Source organism: Panthera onca, chromosome D2 (genome assembly GCF_046562875.1).
Source record: "Panthera onca isolate mPanOnc1 chromosome D2, mPanOnc1 haplotype 2, whole genome shotgun sequence".
NCBI classification, from domain to species: Eukaryota; Metazoa; Chordata; class Mammalia; order Carnivora; family Felidae; genus Panthera; species Panthera onca.
Genome location: NC_138349.1, coordinates 48,579,147 through 48,598,828, shown reverse-complemented (window position 1 = coordinate 48,598,828; position 19,682 = coordinate 48,579,147). Strand labels below are relative to the sequence as shown.

Here is a 19,682-nt window from a genome sequence, read left to right as displayed (position 1 = left end):
CCGGCTCACGTGTCACCGGCAGAGAACATATCCGCCGTGTTAAGCCAGGCTGAGCACAGGGTGCAAGGAAGAGTGGGTGGCCGAGGGGGCAACGTCCCCGGAAACAGCGGCTCTCCCTCCCGGGATTTCTGGGGCTGCCCTGGGACGGGCTTACGTAGTTGTTAACGTCGAACATTCTACACTTGTTGAGATAGAGTTTCCCAACTAGCTGGAGCTTCTGACACACAAATCCTAAAATGTTCAAGTGGAAGGGGCTCTTAAAGGCTGGCTACCCTTTGTTTTACAGTTGGGAAAACGGAGGCCTGGAGGAAGGAGGCAGAGCAGGGTCCCCCCTCCCACTGAGACCCCTCCCCAAGCTGACTCGTTTTGCAACTCCTACAGGCACGTGGCTGTTCAGACCAGGAGGGAGAGGGCTTGGGGCCAGAGCGGGTTGGGGGGCTTGACTGCTTGAGCCCACTGCCCGTTCAGAGATAGGCAGGAGGCCGGGGACGGGCTGGGGCTGTGGATGCACCCAGGGCCAGTACACGCCAGGGATCTCTAGTTGGGAGGGAGCCCGGCCACCGAGGGCACTGGAGCTGCAGCCACGGAGGATTTGTAGCTACTTGTAAAGGCTTAAAAGAGCCCAAGCTCTGAGGAGGGAGGCTGCAGCCCAGCGGAGCAACACTCCCACGGCGGAGGGCGACCTCTGCTGGCCAGTGAGCACATGGCCACTGCCCCCGCGCTGCCTGTTTGTAGGCAACTCGTTGCTGGGGGGGGGGGGGGGGGGAGGGGGCGGCTAGCAAGTGGATGAGTTTGGACAGATTGGGTAGAAAAAGGGGACATCTCTTTGGGCCCAGACACAGCTTGAGTGGGGACTTCCAGGAGGCTCTGACTCCAGTCTTGGAGGAGTGGGAAAAAACCGTATTAACGGATAGAAAGTGTTTGACTCTCAGCCCAACGCCTTCCTGGCTGTGTGACCCTGGTCATGTTGCTTCCCCTCTCTTAGCCTTTTAGGATTAAGTAAATTACCAATGCACAGGGTCAGGCCTGGTGCCTAAACATGGCAGGTCCAGGACAAATGGAGGATTCCAGACTGCTCCTCAGTGAGCTGCCTGTCATAACTCCTTCGCCTCTCCACACCCAAGACTCTTAGCCTTCCACGCCTTCATCCTTTTTCTGTGGGGGCTGGAGCTGCCGGCCCCATCCATTCCTGGGGCCAATAACCCCAATTGTCCATTGATCTCCAATGTCACCTCACCTGTGAGCGTCTCCTTCATCAGCTGGACATTCTGTTCTATAGATTAAGACACATAGGACATGCAGTTGTCCCCATGATCTTTGCTATCTCTCCTGCTGCCTGCCACCCACCCTGAGTCTCACCAGTGTTCCAGGCCAGGACCGGGGGGCACTCAGCAAGGAGAAAAGCCTCTGGGCCCCAAGGTGGCTGCCTAGGTGGGTCTGGGCTCCTGATGCCTGCTTAGGGCTTCCCTGGGTGGGCTGAGTGCCCCTCAGTTTCCAGGAACAACATATCGGTCATTCAATAATCATTAGCAAGGCCCCACTAGGTCCCTGACCCTACATAAAATACTGTGTGCATCCTGGGAAAAGTCTACCTAGAGACAGAGTCTTGTGAGGCCACCTAATCCCCACTCACCATCCTGCTCTACAAAAGGGGAATCCAAGACCTAGAAAGCCAGAGAAGTCTGCTCGAAACCGCCCGCCCATTTGGGGGCACTTGGGTGCTCACTGCGGAGGAAGAGGGCCCTAAAGAGAGAGCCCCACAGTGCAGGTTTCTAGCCCTCTGGGCACTTAGCTTCACCAACAGCGCCCCCTGCTGGCCGACTGGGCACCATGACTCGTCCCTGGCCCCAGGAGCCCTCTGGGAGTGAGCGCTGGCTGGGGCTCTGTAGGAGTCAACTCAGAAGGAGAAACTCAGCCCCTGCCTGGGGAACCGACAGGAGTAGCAAGGAGAGCAACACTTCTCCCATGACACACACCTGCCACACCGCAGCAGTCTCCAGGGGGGACCCCCAGCCCCTCCCTACTCGTTGCACCAAAGTTTAGGTTGTAATGGGAAAGCCAGGATGCTGGAGCTGGCTGCGACTCCTTAAACTTCTGAGCCTCAGTTTCCTCACTTAGAAGGAGCTCAACAAATAGTCGCCTAGTGGGTAAGACAGAGTGACGGCTGACTTGACCAAGAGTGCCATGAACATAAAAGAATTATCTTAATCTCTCCGTGGCCGAGAGATCTAGCAAGAAGACCCGGCACAGGACAGACAGATATTGAAAAGCATATACTGGGTGAGTTGGAAGCGTGCCTGGATGGGTACGTGTAGACTGAAGGTGTTGGGATGGATGCGTGGGTAAGTGGATGGGTAGACAGATGGGCGGACGGGCATTTAGACGGACAACGATGTATAGAGAAGTTGGCTATCTGGGACTATAAATGTGTGATAGGTGGGGTGGATGGAAGGATATTGGTGGGCGAGGGTAGAAAAAATAAATGTTGGGCGCTATACCCCCACTTTTACCTTTTTGTGGGAGAGTTCCAAGGCAGAGTGAACCCAGAAAGCATGTATCAGAAGTACAAATGCCCAAAGGACCCACACACCCCACTCCTAAGAGTATGTTCTCTAGATTAATTCACACGTGGGCGATGTGACCAATACAAAAGGTGACCCTGCAACACTGTTGGCAATAATGAATCTGGAGACGGCTTCGGGCCTCATCACTCGGTCTGCAGCGTGAGCCTTCTGAGCGGAAGGGCCTCGTTTGGGGCCTCAGGCCTTAGAGCAGTGCCTGGCAGGGGTGGACATTCAGAATTTAGTTGGATAAATTTCAGAATTTCGTTGGATTCATTAGTACCTTGGAATACGGTGCAGCCATTAAAAAATGAAAAGGCTCTTTATGTCTTGATGTGGAATAAACTTTGAAATGTTATCAAGAGGGAAAAAGCAAGGTCCAAGTAGTGTGTATAGAACGTTATCGTTTTATGTGTTTCTTAAGGGGTGGCAGGGGACAGTACCCATAGTTCTTTGCTTCTCTAAGATGAGACCCTCAGGAGACTGGTGACACTGGTCCTCCCAGGAAGGCCATCTGGGGGCTGGGGACAGGGTCAGCACTTCGCTGGATACCCTCGTGGGCTTTGATTTTGGAACCACGCAAATGAGTTGCCTTTTCAAGTACAAATGGAACGGTGAGAAGTGCTTTGAAGGAACTGTGTAGCAAAGAGCTCCTTGGAAAACAACCAGGCCTTTCTTCCCAAGACTGGGCCTGGACACGCCATGCTGGTAGTTCACTCAAGCCCAGGGTGCTCGTGCTGGGGGCAGAGAGCCAGGACATGGAAGCAGACAGGCACAGACAGACACAGTCCAGTCTCCTACTAACCATGGGGACTTGGCAGATCTCAGACCTCAGTTTCCTCATCTGTAAAAGGAGGATAATTTTAGTCTTACAGAGTGGGCACAAAGAGTAAAGGAGAGAATGCAGGGGCCCAGCATACCCGAAGTGCCTGGTAAATGGGACCTTTGGTGACACAGCAGGAGATGAGGGGCCTTCTGGGAGGGCAGTGTCACAGGATAGCAGAAGAAACCAAGGGCCATGGGCCTCTGTTCAGCACTCTGTGTCTGAACCATGTGTCTGCAGCCTGAAATGCCCACTGGGTTACCGAAAGCAAACCCAGAAGCCATGGGCCGACTTCTGCTTTGCCCCAGGGACCTGGACCCCTGAACAGTGGGTAGACTATCTCCTCTCTCTCCAGTTTTTTCTCTTTCTTTCTTTCTTTCTTTCTTTCTTTCTTTCTTTCTTTCCTTTTCTTTTCTTTCTTTTCTTTCTTTCTTTCTTTCTCTTTCTTTCTTTCTCTTTCTCTCTCTCTTTCTTTCTTTGTCTGTCTCTGTCTCTCTCTCTCCATCTCTGCCTTTGCCATTGTCCCCCCCCCCCCCAGTGGCCTGAGGACCCCAGGGCCTTTCTGAAGGTGACAGGGTTGCCTTCATTTACTCAGCTTCCCCACCCGGAAGGAAGTCACACTCCTGTTAAAGTTCCCAAGGCCCACAGCCATTCAGGGAGTGAGCCCGGTGACCATGACATTCATGTACCCTGCCCACTGAGCCGTGAGCTGATAGTCGGAGCCCTAGTTCCTGGTATGGGCTTTGACACTGGCTCCCTGTGCCACCATGGGTGACTCGCTTCCCCCTCTGAGCCTCAGTTTCCTCGTCTTGAAAGGAGGGGTGGCGCTAAGTCCCGCCCTTCTCCTTTCCCAGGAAGGCAAAGGGGGAAATGGAATTGTGGTCCGTACTGTGGAGAACTCTGAAGCATGGGGGGTTGGGGGGGGGGGGGGATCCTGGTGCCACGACAGGATGCTGCACTTACGCCACACACGCAGTGAGGGTCACGTGGGAAGACCCCTGCGCGTGTGCACGCGCACACAGAGCCACGTCACGTAGGCTGAGCCCTGAACTGGGAATCGGAAGGTGGGGTCGCCGTCCCCACCGCCCCCTAACACGCACGCGCGTGTGGTAACGTGTGTGCCAAATGTGCAGTTCACATCGTGTCCCACGTGGCCGTGCCTGCACAGTGCTCACGTGAGTCATCCCCAGAGATCACCCAGGGGCAACTCCTGCTCCCAGCCCAGGTGGGCTTCCCCGGGGGCTGGGCAGCTGTGGCCGAAGTTCCTCCCTCCATTGCAGGACCGGCTGGGACAGAGGCCGCCGCAGCTCAGAAAGGGCCCTGGAACCTGCCAGGAGCCACTGGGCCGGCACGTCCGCGTTGAGGCTGGGGAGCGGCCGTGAGGCCGTCGGGCCCGGCACGACCCCAGTGACACCCGCTCTCCTCTGTCTTCACAGGCTGGACAACGTTCATGGCTCTCGGGTAGAACCCAGTGAAACGGCCAGAATGAATTCTATGGACAGGCACATCCAACAGACCAATGACCGACTACAGTGCATCAAGCAGGTGGGTGTGCGGCCTGGGCCCACTCCTCCTCCCCTGCCCAGCCTGGCCCAGCTGGCGAGGGCCGGGCCGCCAAGGCAGCAGAGCAGGAGAGGTGCTGGCCTGCCCTACGTAGCCGGGCCTCTTGGGCGCTGGGTGGAGGTGACGGCAGGCAAGGGCTCACTGCCTGGGTCTCCCTGACCCCCTCGTGAGAACATTCCTGGCAGAGATCAGCCTAACTCCTGCATTGCACAGCAGGGCTCACCTGCCGGCTCCGCCCTGTCCTGTCCCTTCCCTCCCCTCCCTCCCCTCCCCTTTCTCCCCTTCGCCTCCCTTCACTCTCCTCCCCTCCCTCCCCTCCTCCCCTCCCCTCCTCCCTCCTCTCCTTTCCCTCCCCTCTCTCCCTCTCCTTCCCTTCCCCCCTCCTCCCCCTTCTCCCATTCCCTCCCCCCTCCCCTCCCCTCCCCTTCCCTTTCCTCCCCTCCCCTCCCTTCCCTTCCCCTTTGCTTCTCTCTCTTCCCCTCCCCTCCCCTCCCCTTCCCCTTTGCTTCTCTCTCTTCCCCTCCCCTCCCCTCCCCTTCCTTCCCTTTCCCTCCCCTTCCCTTCTCTCTCCTCCCCTCCCCTCCCTTCCCTTCCCCTCCCCTCCTCTCTCCTCCCTTCCCCTCCCCTCCCTTCCCTTCCCCTCACCTCCTCTCTCCTCCCTTCCCCTCCCCTTCCTTCCCCTTCCCTCCCCTTCCTTTCCCTCCCCTCTCCTCTTCTCCCTTCCTTTCCCCTTCCCTTCCCTCCCCACCCCTCCCTTCTTTTCCCCTTCCATCTCCCCTCCCCCTCCCTTCCCCTCCCCTTCCTAGCTGTGTGATTTGGGGCCAGTGCCATGCTTTTCTGGGCTCTGCTGTGCCACCTGGGCCGCTGTGAAGATGCAGGGAAGTGCCCTTCTGCTCCAGTGGTTTCCTATAAAGAAACAGAAAAAGAGAAGGTTCTGGGGAATTTGATCATCTTACAGGAAAGGTAACTGAGGCACAGAGAAGAGAGGGGAGTCAGCTGAAGTCACACAGCCCAGCTTCACTTGTGTGAGGTGGGCCTCATCCCTGAGGGCAGCCAGCTCCCCGTCCTGTTGACGATCACACTGCGCTGAGGGGGTGCTCTGCCTGCCAGCCTCCTCTCCGGATTGTTCATAGTCGGGGCACATTCCAGGTGGGCTCAGAGCCCCCCCACCTCCCCCCCACTTTAAGAAGTCTGGCTGAACCAGGGTTGGTGGGCGCCCCCCAGTGTTGGCCGGGAGCGGCGCACTGCCCTCCGGGCGCAGCCTCCTTGCGGCCCTGAGTGCCTGTGCAGACTCTTAAGTGTTACTTTCCTCCAGAAAGCGCTTTGACATCAAAGAGACCTGGGCCCAAATCCTCACTCCTCCATGTGCCCACAGTCCCTGATCTCAGACCTGTCGCTTTGTTCCTCTGAGCCTCAGTTTCCCCACCCGTCACATGGGTCCGGGCTGTCGCATGGTGGCAGGGGCTGTTGTCCTCAGCGTCTCAGGGGCAGGGAAGCAAGCGCTGGGGTGAGCCCTCTGGCTTAGGTGGCTTAGCAGCACACTCAGGTCACCAGCATGGGCCACTGGCCTCAGGACCCCGGGGGGGGGGGGGGGGGGATGAGGGCAGAGCTCGCGGCCCCACCCCCCCTCCAGCCTGCCCTCCCTGAGCGCCAGGGCCCGGTGGAGCTGAGGCTGGTCCTTGGGAACGAAAGCGTGTGTCTTCTCGTAAGCATCGAGCGCAGCTCTCTCTCGGAAGCCCGGGCAGGGTCTGAGGAGAGGAAATTGAAGAAGACTGGTTACAGATTGAACTCAGCCCAAACAGCTCCCCCAAACGCCAATTACGCCTCTGCTCACAGTCACAGAATAGAAGCCAGACGGTGCCCTCCCTCCAGCCCTGCTCTTACCTCCTCCTGGAGGCTCTGCAGGGCTGTCTCCCGGCTCAGCCTGTGGCCCCACTTCTCCCAGCCCTGAGGGATGGGCCATCAGTGGCCTCCACCCCCAACAGTACAGTCAGGTGCATGAGCCCCTCCTAGCGCCAGGCACGGTGTTCCTTCTGACACCTGCTCACACCCTGACCTTTCTCCCGTGCCTGGCTCTGCGTCCCCAGAGATCAGGGTGCCCTTTACCCCTTTGAAGCATGGCACACGGGGCTCAGATTTACCAGCCAGCGAGGCCGAGCCCCCACTCCGCCACTTGCTAGCCACCTAACCCTGCTTAAGCTGCCACTCCACCCTGCTTGGTCTGCAGAATGATGCATCGTGATGGATGCCCAGCCAGTGTATGCCCGGGCAGCTGGAAGGCCAGGGATCTCCTCGGCTGCCCTCCCCCAGCCTGCCCGACCTGCGCATGTGCACACACGGGGCACGCAGAGCTGTGCGCTGGGGCCAGATCCCGACACGTTTGCGAGGGCGAGCGGGCCGTCCAGAGGCCTCCCTGGGCCATCCAGAGCTCCCTACCCTCCCACAGCCCCCTCCACACCTCCGGTCAGACACAGCTCAGCACTTAACGTCTGTCTGCTCCACAGCTGCCCCAGAGGGCGGCGTGTCTGGCTGAAGACTGTTGATTCTCAGACGTCCTCTAGCCTAATCAGAAGAGAAAAGCAAGCAGGTCTGCGTGCTCTGAGGATGACAGATGTGTTGGCTGTGCCTGGCTCTGGCGGGTGGGTCTGTGGCTCCCAGAGGGGGCTTTGCAGCCTCGGACTCCCTGCCCTGCCTCACTTCTACAGCACAGCAACCCCCCACCCCCACCCCACCCTGGTTCTAGCGTTGCTCACACTCACCATCCCCCAAGCAGCCTGCTGCCCCTCTTTCCTCCGGGCCGCTGGCTCGGCTGCCTTTCCCCCCCTCTCAGCCCCCGGGACGGGAAGAACCAGTGCCCTCTCCACAGTGTGCCCCACTCAGAGGTCACAGGCACATCTGGGCTGCACGTGCAAAGCCACACCAATCAGCAAATTCTTGCACAGCAGCCTCCCCCATCGCGTGGGCCCTTCTGATCGTCTACACCCTCCAGCTCTGAGCCCCACTGCTTCCCGGGCACCAGCCACCCCACCAACCCTGCTTTCTCCCTTGAGCTAGAGGCCCTGTGGGGCATGTGTCAGGCCTCCCTCCAGGCTGAGTTCCTTGGGGGCAGAGGACGTGTCGCACTCATCACAGTCAGCAGAGCCTAGCACGGTGCCCAGGCTGGGGCAGGGCCCACGAAAGTTGAGGGGAAGCAGGGGAGGGGTGAACTGATGGATGGAGAGGAGAGCTAAGGGAATGAGTGGGTGGGTGGATGGATGGACATAGGGATGGGCAGTTAGGCAGGTGGATATAGATGATGGATGGATAAATGGATGAATGAATGGATAGACAGGAGGTTGGAGAAATTCTGGATGGATAGATAGGTAGGTGAATGAATGATAGATGGGAAATGAATATAGTAGTGAATGGTTGAATGGGTAAGGGGGCAAGGGGATGGATGGATGGATGGATGGATGGATGGATGGATGGATGGAGTGATTCATTTTTGGATGGATGGGCAGGTTGTTTGATTCACAGATGAACTAATAAGAAGATGCATTCATCACATGGTCTGGGTAGTCAATCCAACTTGGTCTAGGCTTTGTTGTCCCCTGCTCCTGCCCCAGCAGACTCAGTGGCCAGTGGATATAGCCCAGATCTTCTGAGGAATTGTGGAGACAGGCGGACTTTCTGGTGGGAGGTGAGCTATTAGAACCCAGTAACAGCCACAGCCAGGGAGGCCTCTGCCATTGATTCACATCTGTGCTGTCATCCACTGACCATCAAAGGCTGGCCACTCCACATGGTGCTAGGGACCTGTTCTGAAGTGGCCAGGTCGCCGACCGACAACACAGATGGACCATCCTTTGGACAGTTAACTGCTCACCAACCATTTCTGCGTGGGCCTGGCCTCGTGCCAGTCTTGAGAGTTCCACAGGTGAACAGGGCCCTATTTCTCCTCTCAAGATGCTCATAGGAGAGAAGAAACTGTACCAAGTTCAGAACAATAGCAGCCTTTACCTGGCACCTACTTGGTAATAGGGAGGTCATTATTTGAATCACTCCTAAACTTTGTAGCAGTCCTGTAAGCTGTGTGACAGCTTTTTACCAATGTGTGACCCCATTTTACCGATGAGGGGTCTGGGGCTCAGTGACTGAGATAAATAAGTCTGACCCAGGTCACCCGTTCCTGTGCAGTCCAGTGACCTCATAGACGAAACAGGAAACAAAAGCGCAGAGAGGGGATGGGTCTTGGGCCAAGGCCACAGAGCCACAGAGCAACAGTCACTGAACGGGATGCCCTGTGCCCAGTGTGTCGGTCCCACCAGTGACCACCCAGAGCCCAAGCTGAAGGCCACATGAGCTGGCCGGCACAAAGGTGGAGAAGCTTGGAGGTGGGCTGGCCAAGATACGGACGGCTGCGTGCTCAGGGGCCAGAACAAAACTGGGCCCCTGGGACTGGCCTCAGAGGCCACTTGTGAGCCCAAGAGCCCTGCAGGGTGAGGGTGCTATGGGCAGGCAGCTCTGAGAGCAGCATGTGGTGACTGCTGACCCTGCTAATTGGGTGTGACATCACATAAATAAACGGAATAACTCGGTTAGCAGAGAGAGGCTGCTGGGCAGGGAATTAGCCGATTTGCATGGCTTTCCACTCGGAGCCCAGACGGCCAGGCCACCCGTGGCCTCGGAGGGGGCACGGTTTAAAGAGAGAGCACAGGAGGCGGAGGTGAGGACCCACCCCTGCCCTCTCCAAGGGCCCTTTTCTCCATGTGGAGGTTCCTCCCAGCTCTGCCTCTGCAGAAGGAGCCCGTGTGAGCCAGGGCTGAGAGCTGCACGGAACAGCTGTGCTTCCCAGGGAGACTCCGGGAGGCAGAGTCAGGGCCAAGGGCAGCCCCGCGTGGGAGCACCCCACACGCCAGGCGCCTCGCCAGGGGCCGCACGAGTCTCATCTTGTCCAGCCCTCCCCGGCCCCGTGACGGAGGGCCTGCTGCTGTTTGCCTGCCCTCTCTCTCTCTCTCCTTCGCTGCTCTCTCTCCCTTTTCTCCCCTAGAGGCACCTTGTTCTAAGTCATTTCACTCTCTTCCGTCCATTTTAAAATTTTTCTTGCACAGACCATGTTGTAACGATAGTCACAAAACCCTAAGCGAAAGAAACAAAAGTTTCCCGCCGCTAAGCCGTGATCTGTCATCCCCCTTTTACAGAAGGGCCAACGGAGGGAGGTTGGGGAAGGTGAGGGACTGCCCTGGGTCAGCAGCAAGCGGGAGGTGAAGGCAGAGGGAGCCCCGGCGCCCCGCACTTTCCATTCCTTCCCAATTCTGGGATCTGGCCACTGCTGAGACCCCTCCCTGCTTCGGCTCCAGGGCAGACTTGAGCTGCAGGAGGGAATAGAGTGCCCCCCCTCCCCCGCAACCGCAGGGGAAGCCACTGTTCCCTGTCTCTCCCAGCACCAAGGCAACAGGGGCCTCAGAAGTTCCCACCAACCCTTTTGCAGCTGGCCTCACCTCCGACCCTTGTGGATACGCCCTAGGTGTCCCTCTGGAGGACCCACAGTCTGTGACACCCATCGCTGGGATCCCAGCTCTGCACCTAGCCTGCTGTGTGACCCTGGGCGAGTCACCCACCCGCTGGGCTAAGGCCCAGCCCCCCGGGGCCTGGGGAGACCTGGGCGGGGGTTAGAGAGTGAAGCACCCACCACCCACCCAGTCGGCCCGGTGGCCTGGGTCCCAAGCAGAATCTAGAGGCCTTGGTGTCAAAATTCAGTCTCTGTTGACTCAGACCCGCTGACCGGGAGGGGCTTGAGTTCGGGCAGGGACCCCTCCCGACAATGCCAGCAGCTTCCGAGCCTAGCCAGACTGGGCCCGGGGAAATCTGGCTTTGGGGAGCTAAGTCACACACACCAGACCCCGGTGTGAGAATAGCCTGGGCGCAGTGTGCTTATAGTTGACTCCCTGGCTGAGTTTGGCCTGGGCGTCTCTTTCTGATCCACCTGACCCCTGCCCTTGGTGGGCCATGGCCGCACTTGCTCTGAAGCCAGAGCTGGTGGGCGTCCAGACCTGGGTGGTGATGGTTAGCAGGAGTGGGCTTCACCAAGAAGGAATCTCCAGCGCAAGACTGCCCTGGCTTAGGGAGAGCCAGTCCCCAACTTGGGGGTCACGGGCTACCCTCCTGAACCCTGCAGAGCTCACCCGCCCCTACTGCCAGCATCCAGGAAACACTTTAATACTATCATCTTTCTCCAGACCTTGGTTTTCCCATCTTTGCAATGGGGCTACTAACCCCCATCCTGCCAGGGATGAGGTGGGGTGGATGCAAAGGGAAAGCGAGAGAGAGGGAGTTTGAGAAGGTTCCTTATTCCTGGCCCGCCCCTTTCTTCGAGTCTCCTCCCCAGTGGGACCCAGGGTGTTCACCACCCCAGACCTGCACGTTGCCCTGCCGGCCTTGTTCCTGGAGCTTCATGCTGCCTCCTTCCCTCTCCCACAGCACTTACAGAACCCTGCTAACTTCCACAATGCCGCCACAGAGCTGCTGGACTGGTGTGGGGACCCGCGAGCCTTCCAGCGCCCCTTCGAGCAGAGCCTGATGGGCTGTTTGACGGTGAGTCTGCACCCCCTCCCCCACCTGCACCCAGGGCGGATGCCTGGGGACCCGTGTGCCTGTCCAGCTGTCGGAGAGGCCGCAGATAACAGAGGATGAGAGATAGAAAGACAGCAGTGCTGGAGGGCACAGCCCGTCTGTGTGCACCACCCCCCAACATACAGCCTCCGGGAAACCAGTCTGATGGGGAGACGCGGCTGTCAGAGTGATACGGGCTCCCCACACCTGATGGGAAAGCACAGCGCCTCGCTGGGTTGGAGGAGGTGGGGAAGCTCCAGGTCTGGTGAGGGTAAATGTTCCACCCTCAGCAAAGCAGAATTTCTAGCCATTCTTTAAAAAGAAAAAAAAAAAGTTTGTTTTGAGAGAGGGAGAGAGAGAGTGTGCACACACAGGAGGAGGGGCAGAGAGAGAGAGAGAGAGAGAGAGAGAGACTCCCAAGCGGGCTCCACACTATCAACACAGAGCCTGATGCAGGGCTCGAACTCACAAACCATGAGATCATGACCTGAGCTGAAACCAAGAGTCAGACTCTTAACCGAATGAACCACCCAGGCGCCCTGAGTCATTCTTTTATCCGGTGGTTCATTCGTCCATTTGGGCAAACGTCTATCGAGCTCTTTTTGTAGTCATCCATTCTTCTACCCATTCATTTAAGCATTTAATGAGCTCCTACTACATCCATCCATCTGTCCAAATAAACATCGATTGAGCCCTCGTTTATCACATATGATCCCCTCTGCGAAGCCCTGCGAAACCACAGAGTAAGACTTTGCCAAGCACGATTCCCTCTTTAGCAGGGAGACCGGTGTGGAAAGAGATGGTCGAGAGAATTGTGTACGAGGTGAAGCGGCCCAGAGAAGGGAAGCGTGAACTGCCTGGGAGGTGGGGCGGCTTGTGGAAAACTGGGGCAAGGAGCTGCAGATACCCCTGCGGGTATCTTGGACAGCATGTGCAAAGGCCCAGAGAGACCACAGAACCCAGAGAGCCGAAATTCACTCAGCTTGATAAGGGCCTGGGTTGCAGGCTGAGCAGATGCCAGGCCCAGAACTTGTGGCATGATTTTCCAAGTCTCGGAGCTCACCGGCTGACAGCCATGGGGAAGGAGCTTGCTGCTTGTGAATGACCCCAGCCACATGACGTGCATCCATAAGCTCGAGGGAGCCTTGGGGACCAGTGAGGGCAGCTTCTCAAAAGGCCCTGAGTCAGCTTTTTTTTTTTTTAATTTTTTTGAATGTTTATTTATTTTTGAGAGAGAGAGAGAGAGACAGAGCATGAGCAGGGGAGGGGCAGAGAGAGAGGGAGACACAGAATCCGAAGCAGGCTCCAGGCTCCGAGCCGTCAGCACAGAGCCCGATGCGGGGCTTGAACTCACAAGCCGTGAGATCATGACCTGAGCCGAAGTCGGACGCTCAACCGACTGAGCCACCCAGGTGCCCCAGCCCTGAGTCAGCTTTGAAGGGAACATGGGTAAACAGATTTCTGGAGAGCCCAGCTACCCCAAGGCTTGGAGAGGAGGAGCCAAGGCAGATGCCTGGACAGGTAGGAATCTTTGGTGAAGTTCAGGGGCACCATGTTCCCTGAAAAGCTCCAGATGGGAGGGAGGCAAAAGGCCCAGCATGGCCCTGGCCTGGAGCAAAAGGAAGAGTGACATTCTCATGGGTCATCATTATAAAATGATGACCTTCTGTGCCCTTCTGTGCCTGCCACTGAGCGTGGTCCGCTGCATAGACCTTCTCACTGAATCCTTACATTCCATGAAGCCGGCCCTGCCATTGTCCCCGTTTTATAGAGGAGGAAACTGAGGCTTGCTGTGATGGCTTCCCAAGGTCACACAGCCAGCTAGAAGTGGGTGTGGGATTCAAGGCGAGACCCCTCTAGAGGGAATGCTCCTGGCCAGTGGGGATGCCAGCCGGGGTGGGGGGCAGCTCCTCAGGGCTCCTCCATTTGTCCGAGGCCGATGCTGTCTGGTTTCCTTGGGACCACGAGGCCAAATCAGGCGCCGCCCAGCCCTCCTCATCCTCCAGCCCGCTGGGCTCCCCTCCCTCTACCAGCTCCCTTAATCCTCTTTGCGGGGATCCTGGTTCAGGCTAAGCCCCACAGGCAGGGACAGATGTTACTAGAGGCCCCCTCATTCCCATCCCAGCTGCCAGCAGCCATAAGTCAAGCAGGAGGTGGGGGACCGTGCACAAGGTGTGGCCAGACTGGCTGCCACAATCCCCCAGCACCCCACCCCGAGCCTGGCCCTGCCTGGGATATAGGGATTCAGAGCTGAATCAGACAATGGCATGGGGTGTGAGGTGACCAGTAGCTGGCCCCGCCCCAGCTCTGCCATTTATTCACTGAACAGACATTCACTGAGGCCTTATGCCGGGCACTGGAGGAGTGCACAAGCACAGCGGACCTCTCTCAAGCAGCGTATGTTCCAGTGAGGAAGGGAGGCACTGAACTCATAAAAGAGTAAATAAGGACATACATCAGTGCCCTGGGAGAGGGGTAGAGTGCTGGCTGGGAAAAGTCTCCTGAGGAGGTGACCCCCAGCCGAGACCTGAATGGCAAGAAGGAGTCATCCATGAGAGGGGAGGGTGCTCCGGGCAGAGGGCACTGCTAGTGCAAAGGCCCTGAGGCTTGATTTGTTCAAGGAACAGAAGGAAGTCTCAGATGGCTGGAGCACAGAAGAGGGAGAAGGATACAAGAAAAGGTCAAAAAGGGAAGCAGCAACAAGCCAAGACAGGGCCTGCAGCTGAGGGAGAAGAGCTTGGATATTATTTGAAGGGTGATGGAGGGCCTTGAAGGATCTTAAGCAGGTTAGTGATGTGATATGATTTGGGTGAGGACAGAAGCACTAAGGGGAGCGTCCTTGGAGGATAGGCTGGAAGGATTCTGGAGGTCTTCCCGGAGGAGGGAGCCCAGGGAGGAGCCCGTAGGCTCTGACTAGCCAGTGGGGAGGCTGTGGCTTCCTGGGCAGGGGCAGCTGTGTGGACAGAGGCACAGCACCAGCTCTCCTGGGCCTCCCCTCATCACACGACAGCCTAAGGCACGCACTTGTTCAGTGTGGGCTTTGACCCCCACCTCTCTGGCCTGCTGCCTAGCCAGAAAGGGGCCTTTGGTTCACCTGCCTCAGTTGCAGAGACGGGAGTTTGACTGTCCCTTGGAGCTCAACAGAACCAGCAGCAGGGAAGTGTGGGGAATGGGGAGTCACAGAAGACAATCTCAGTACCCAAGGCGTTTTCCTGGCTCCTCGGTCCTTATGAAGACCCTGTATGGCAAGCAGGGGAAGGATCACCGCTTCTGTTTTACAAACAAGGCAACTCAGGCGGCGAGGGGACAGCGTCCTACCGTCCCAGGCTGGTTCTACTGCCCCCCCAGGGCCCCGCTGCTGGTCCTCCCGTTCCCCTGCACATCCTCAGCCCCAGCCATGTCGTGCGGGAGGGACAGGATGGGGGAGGTCAGAGATCCCAGGGGGCCTAAACAGGGCAAAGCTGCTGAGCTCCCCCGCACGCACCCCTCCCCATCCAGTGGCAGGCCGGGCACTCCAGGTTGCCACGATCCCCTGGGTGACCCCTGGGAACAAATTCCTCTGGATCCGGCTTACTTGGAGGACAGAAATTAAAAACCACTTTGCCTCAGTCAGTAAACGGGCGCATCTTTGTCATACTGGGGCTGGGCCCTGGGGCGAAAGCAGCCAGCAGCCCCCTTGCCCCACCTTCCCCTTCAGGCCCTCTGACCCCAGGATGCAGAAGTGCAGGAGCCCTGTGGCCCCTCCCAAGGGGCAAGGGGTGTGAGCCGTGGTCACCGCTTCAGACCACGTTTATCCTAACCGTGCCAGGGGCTCCCTTCCTGGCCCTTCCCTTAACATCAGGCCTCTCTGGACTCAGTCATCCTTCCTCCCCGAAGGTAGAACACACTTGATATGAACACACTTGATATGCTCTAGGAACAGAAAGAAGGAGGCCAGAGAACAGGAGAGGGGAGACCGGAAGGAGAGGAGGTGGCATGAGGGAAACAGGCGCCAGCTAGCTGAGAGCAGTGCCCTCCCCATCTCTCCAGTGGCAGCCTCCCCTTAGCCTCAGAGAACTCGCTGCTGAAGCCGTCGGGGTATGTCCGTAAATAGCATTCATTGAGCTGTGTGCCTAGTCCTGGCTCCCATCCTCTCAAGGAGGGCACTGCACAGGGGAGCCGACTGAGGCCCAGAGAGCTGAGTCACTTGGGTGAGGTAGGACAGCTAGCAGGTGGCGGAACCAGAGCCCCATCTCGTGCCTGACTCCAGAGCAGCAGCGGCATCAGCCACAGACACCTGCCGACCCCTGCACTGAGATGGGGAAGGGGGGCAGAGAGGGAAATGAGGGCTGTGCCCTGAGGGGCTTGTGTTATGACCATGAGACAGAACTGGGACACACAGAACTGTCAGAGCCCCCCAGCACACAACCTTGACTATAGAGGACGTCCTTGCACTTTTACCAAGGAGAAACCTGAGGCTCAGAGAGGTTAAGTAACCTGCCTTAGGCTGCACAGGATACGGTGGAGCAGAATTGGAGTGCAGGCCTGGCGTGCCTCCAGTTCCCCCCCGACTCCCTCAGAGGGCGTCAGAATCCAGCCCCACGCCAGGAACAGAAGTCCTTTCCCTAGCATCCCCCAGACAGCTTGTCCTGCTTCGGAGCCAAGAGGCTCACCACTTTTCAAGGCAACACTCTCTCTTTATGGGACTAACGTAACTGGCTGCGGGACCTCGAGCACACGCCCTCTGTCATCTCTGGGCTTCAGTCTCCCTCTCTGTGGCACGAGGGGCTGGACTCCCTGACCCCTAGGTCCCTCTGGGACCCCGGGTCTCCGTCTCAGGCCTCCCGGAGCTGGCTGGGCCTGGGCAGCCAGCAGAGGGCAGCAGCACCTCTGCAGAGGCCTTTGTGGAGGAGGGGTCTTCCCCTGGCCCACCTTCGGGAAGGATTCCATGCCCCCACCCCCAACCCCCCCCACCCCACCCCCGCCGCTGAGGTGAAACACAACAGGATACACAGCCAAGTCCACCCCCGCCCTGCCCCGTCAGTCAGACCCGCCTCACAGGACTTTCCTGGGGTCTGCAGGCTGGGCCAGAGGAAGCCAGGGGGTGCACATAAGACACTCTAGGGCCTCAGGGTCCAGCTTAGCCACGCCTGTGCTGTGCTGCCCTTCAGCAAGGCCCTACCCTCTCTGGGCCTTGGTGAAAGGAGGCTGTTGCCAGTGACCCTGCTGAACGCTGGGGCTCAGGGGATTTGGCGACAAGCTGACCTTCCCAGGCCTGCAGAACAGCCCTTATACCAGCACCAGGCCTCTCTTGCTCAATTTAGCTAGTTTGTTTTTTGGTTTTTTGGTTGGTTTTTGTTGTTGTTTAAACCAGAGCAACAGGATTAGCCAGTATTGGCCAAACAGAGGGACCTTTGCCTTTGCCTTCCTGCCCTCAACACAAGGGCTGAGGGTTCTCCCTGCAGTTATGGCCTTAACCCTTTTGGGGCTGAAAAAGAGGGCCTCTCGTGGAAAGAGCCCAGGCTCCACAGGCTGACTGCCTGGGATTGCATCCTGGCTCTATCGTGGACAAGATATGAAACCTTTGGCTGTTCTTCACACTCAGTTTCCTCATCTGTGAAACAGAGATAAGAATTCCTCCTCCTGGAGCTATCGTCAGAATTTGGCACTTTGCTGCGTACAAAGCTTTTACTTGGCCCCTCTTACCGGGGAGACCATATGCTCATTACACTATTTGCCCTTGTCAACATTTCCCACAAACAGCAGCCTCACTGATGCACTCGTCCAAACAAACTGCTCACTCACATCCACTCCAAGGTTCCACCAAAGAAAAGGGCACCATAGTCAACATCTAAGCTGAAGTGACCCTTCCCGACCCACTGTAGAGAGTGCCTGTCTCCAGACCTGAAATGTTCAACAGGCCACAGAGAATAAGTGGCCTTGGTTTTGCTGAGTGGACGGTGAGCCTAACAGTGAGGATGCCCTGCCCAGAGGTGGCCCAGAGCCTCTGGATCATGGGGTGTGTGTAGGGACAGGAGGTGCGGCAAGAACCACAGTCAGGGGCAAATAGAGCCTGTGGAAAAGAGGCCCGGGGGAACAGAAGGCTTCTGTGTCAGGGACTTCTGTTTGCAGCAGAGAAGCTGAGCAAACATTCAAACCTGAGAAGTCCTTTTGCCTCCTTGCCCTGGGACTTCCCAGGAGGTGGGGGGGTGCAGGGAGACAGGGCCCCATTCCAAGAGGCTGTGGGTATCCTGGGAAGGGGGAGTCCGCTGGCTCCTCCCTGGTTCACCATGGGCAGTCTGTCCAGGCCTTAAGTATCCATAGTTTTTTTTTTTTGTTTTTTTTTTTTTAATTTTTTTTTCAACGTTTTTTATTTATTTTTGGGACAGAGAGAGACAGAGCATGAACGGGGGAGGGGCAGAGAGAGAGGGAGACACAGAATCGGAAACAGGCTCCAGGGTCCGAGCCATCAGCCCAGAGCCTGACGCGGGGCTCGAACTCACGGACCGCGAGATCGTGACCTGGCTGAAGTCGGACGCTTAACCGACTGCGCCACCCAGGCGCCCCAAGTATCCATAGTTTTTAAATGAGAGGGTTGGCCTAGATTAGCTGTTTTCCCAACCTTTTTAGCCCTAGACCCCTTGTAACGAACCCTTAAATATAAAACAGATAATGAAGAGCTATCCCAGTGGTTACAGAGGCTGGGCCAAAACCCATGGCAGCCGGAGGCCCTCTGAGCACCTGCCTCCGGGGCAGGTGGTCTCTAACGGCTTGCTGTCGCTGCCGGAGTCTTCTCTTTCTCAAAAGAACAAGCTCCCACATCTGGGAGCACTCCTTTCCCACTCAGCCATAACCGCCCCAGCTGCTTAGCCTGCACCGACTCCCATCTTCCAAGGTCCTTCCTTCTTAATAAGTAAACCTAATTTTGCTGCTGTTAATGAGGAAGGCGGGCAAGAGGGAGCCGGTCTGGCAATGGCAGGACACCTGGGAACGGGTGGGGAAGGCGCGAAGCCTGACAGGTGTGAGCCTGCAGAGCCGTCCGTGGGTCCCCCAGGAGCACCCCATCCCACACTGCCCCCGGGGACTGTCAGCCCTCCTAGCCCCTCACCTGTCCCCCTTCCGACCCGTACTTTGGAGGTTCTCAAGGAGAAAGAAGGGACCTCCGGGCTTCAAATACACAGCCGTTAGCAAGCTTCCATCAACATGCTTATGGGAGCCTCCCGTGTGCTGAGCAGGTGCATGGCGCCGGGTACAGACCCCAGGCTGAGCATGAGGGTCCTGCAGCCTCTGGGCTGGGGTCTGAGAGGCTGCAGGTCACCTGGCCCAGAGCGGAGCACTGGGGAGCATAGGCGTGTGCATCTGGAAAAGCCTTAGCGGTCTGTCGAAGCTGAAGCTCCGTGAGCAGCGTGTCCAGTGCTTATCCTCGAGCACAGATCTTGACTCGGGCTGAACCAAAGCTGCTGGGTGAGGGCCATGCCTAGAGTAGTGAGGGCAGTGAGCATCCATGATGGTGGGGGGGGGGGGGGGGGTGGTGCAGGCGCTCAGGGAGGGGATGGGAAGAGGTGCCAGGAGACTTCCCGAGGGCCTGGACTCAGAAGGGAGTTTGGGGAACTGCCGTGGGGGAAGAGAGGCCCGGCCTGCAGCCACCCAAAACACGGTGGTACAGTACCCCCAGCCGCCTTCTGGAATGTGGCCGAATCGAGTCCTTGAAAGCTGTAGGGCCTGGGCTTTGGGGTCAGGCCCACCAGCCGACCGGAAACCCCTGAGGGCAGGGGCCAGGATCCCTGGGCCTGGCACGGAGGAGGTGCTCATCAGTGTTTGCTGAGTGAGCAAGGCACAATCTGAGTCCCAGCTCTGCCTGATCTTGGGGACCTGCCTTAGCCCGCGCACCTCACCTGCCTCACCTGTTAAACGGACACACGTGCCACTCTGGGCTCGGAAGCCGGGCGCCGGCAGGGACTCACTCTGCCCTTCCTCTCCCTCTTGCTCGCAGGTGGTCAGTCGGGTGGCAGCACAGCAAGGGTTCGACCTGGACCTCGGTTACAGACTGCTGGCAGTGTGCGCTGCGAATCGAGACAAGTTCACTCCGAAGTCTGCGGGTAGGTGACCGCTGGGGGTTCCACGGACGTCACTGGGCGGTGGGAGTATAACCAGATTCTAACTCA

At 57.9% G+C, this 19,682-nt stretch overlaps 1 protein-coding gene across 9 annotated transcripts in view; it reads left to right on the top strand.

The window, feature by feature from the left end:
• Window positions 1–19,682, top strand: part of ZMIZ1 (zinc finger MIZ-type containing 1) — a 234,259-nt gene that overhangs the window by 119,113 nt on the left and 95,464 nt on the right. For all 9 annotated transcript variants that reach the window (XM_078434463.2, XM_078434460.2, XM_078434459.2 and 6 more), the window contains 3 exons: window positions 4,821–4,929; window positions 11,407–11,520; window positions 19,511–19,616. In XM_078434463.2, coding sequence (XP_078290589.2) covers window positions 4,870–4,929; window positions 11,407–11,520; window positions 19,511–19,616 — 280 coding nt within the window. In that variant the 5' untranslated portion in view covers window positions 4,821–4,869. The remainder of the gene's footprint in view (window positions 1–4,820; window positions 4,930–11,406; window positions 11,521–19,510; window positions 19,617–19,682) is intronic.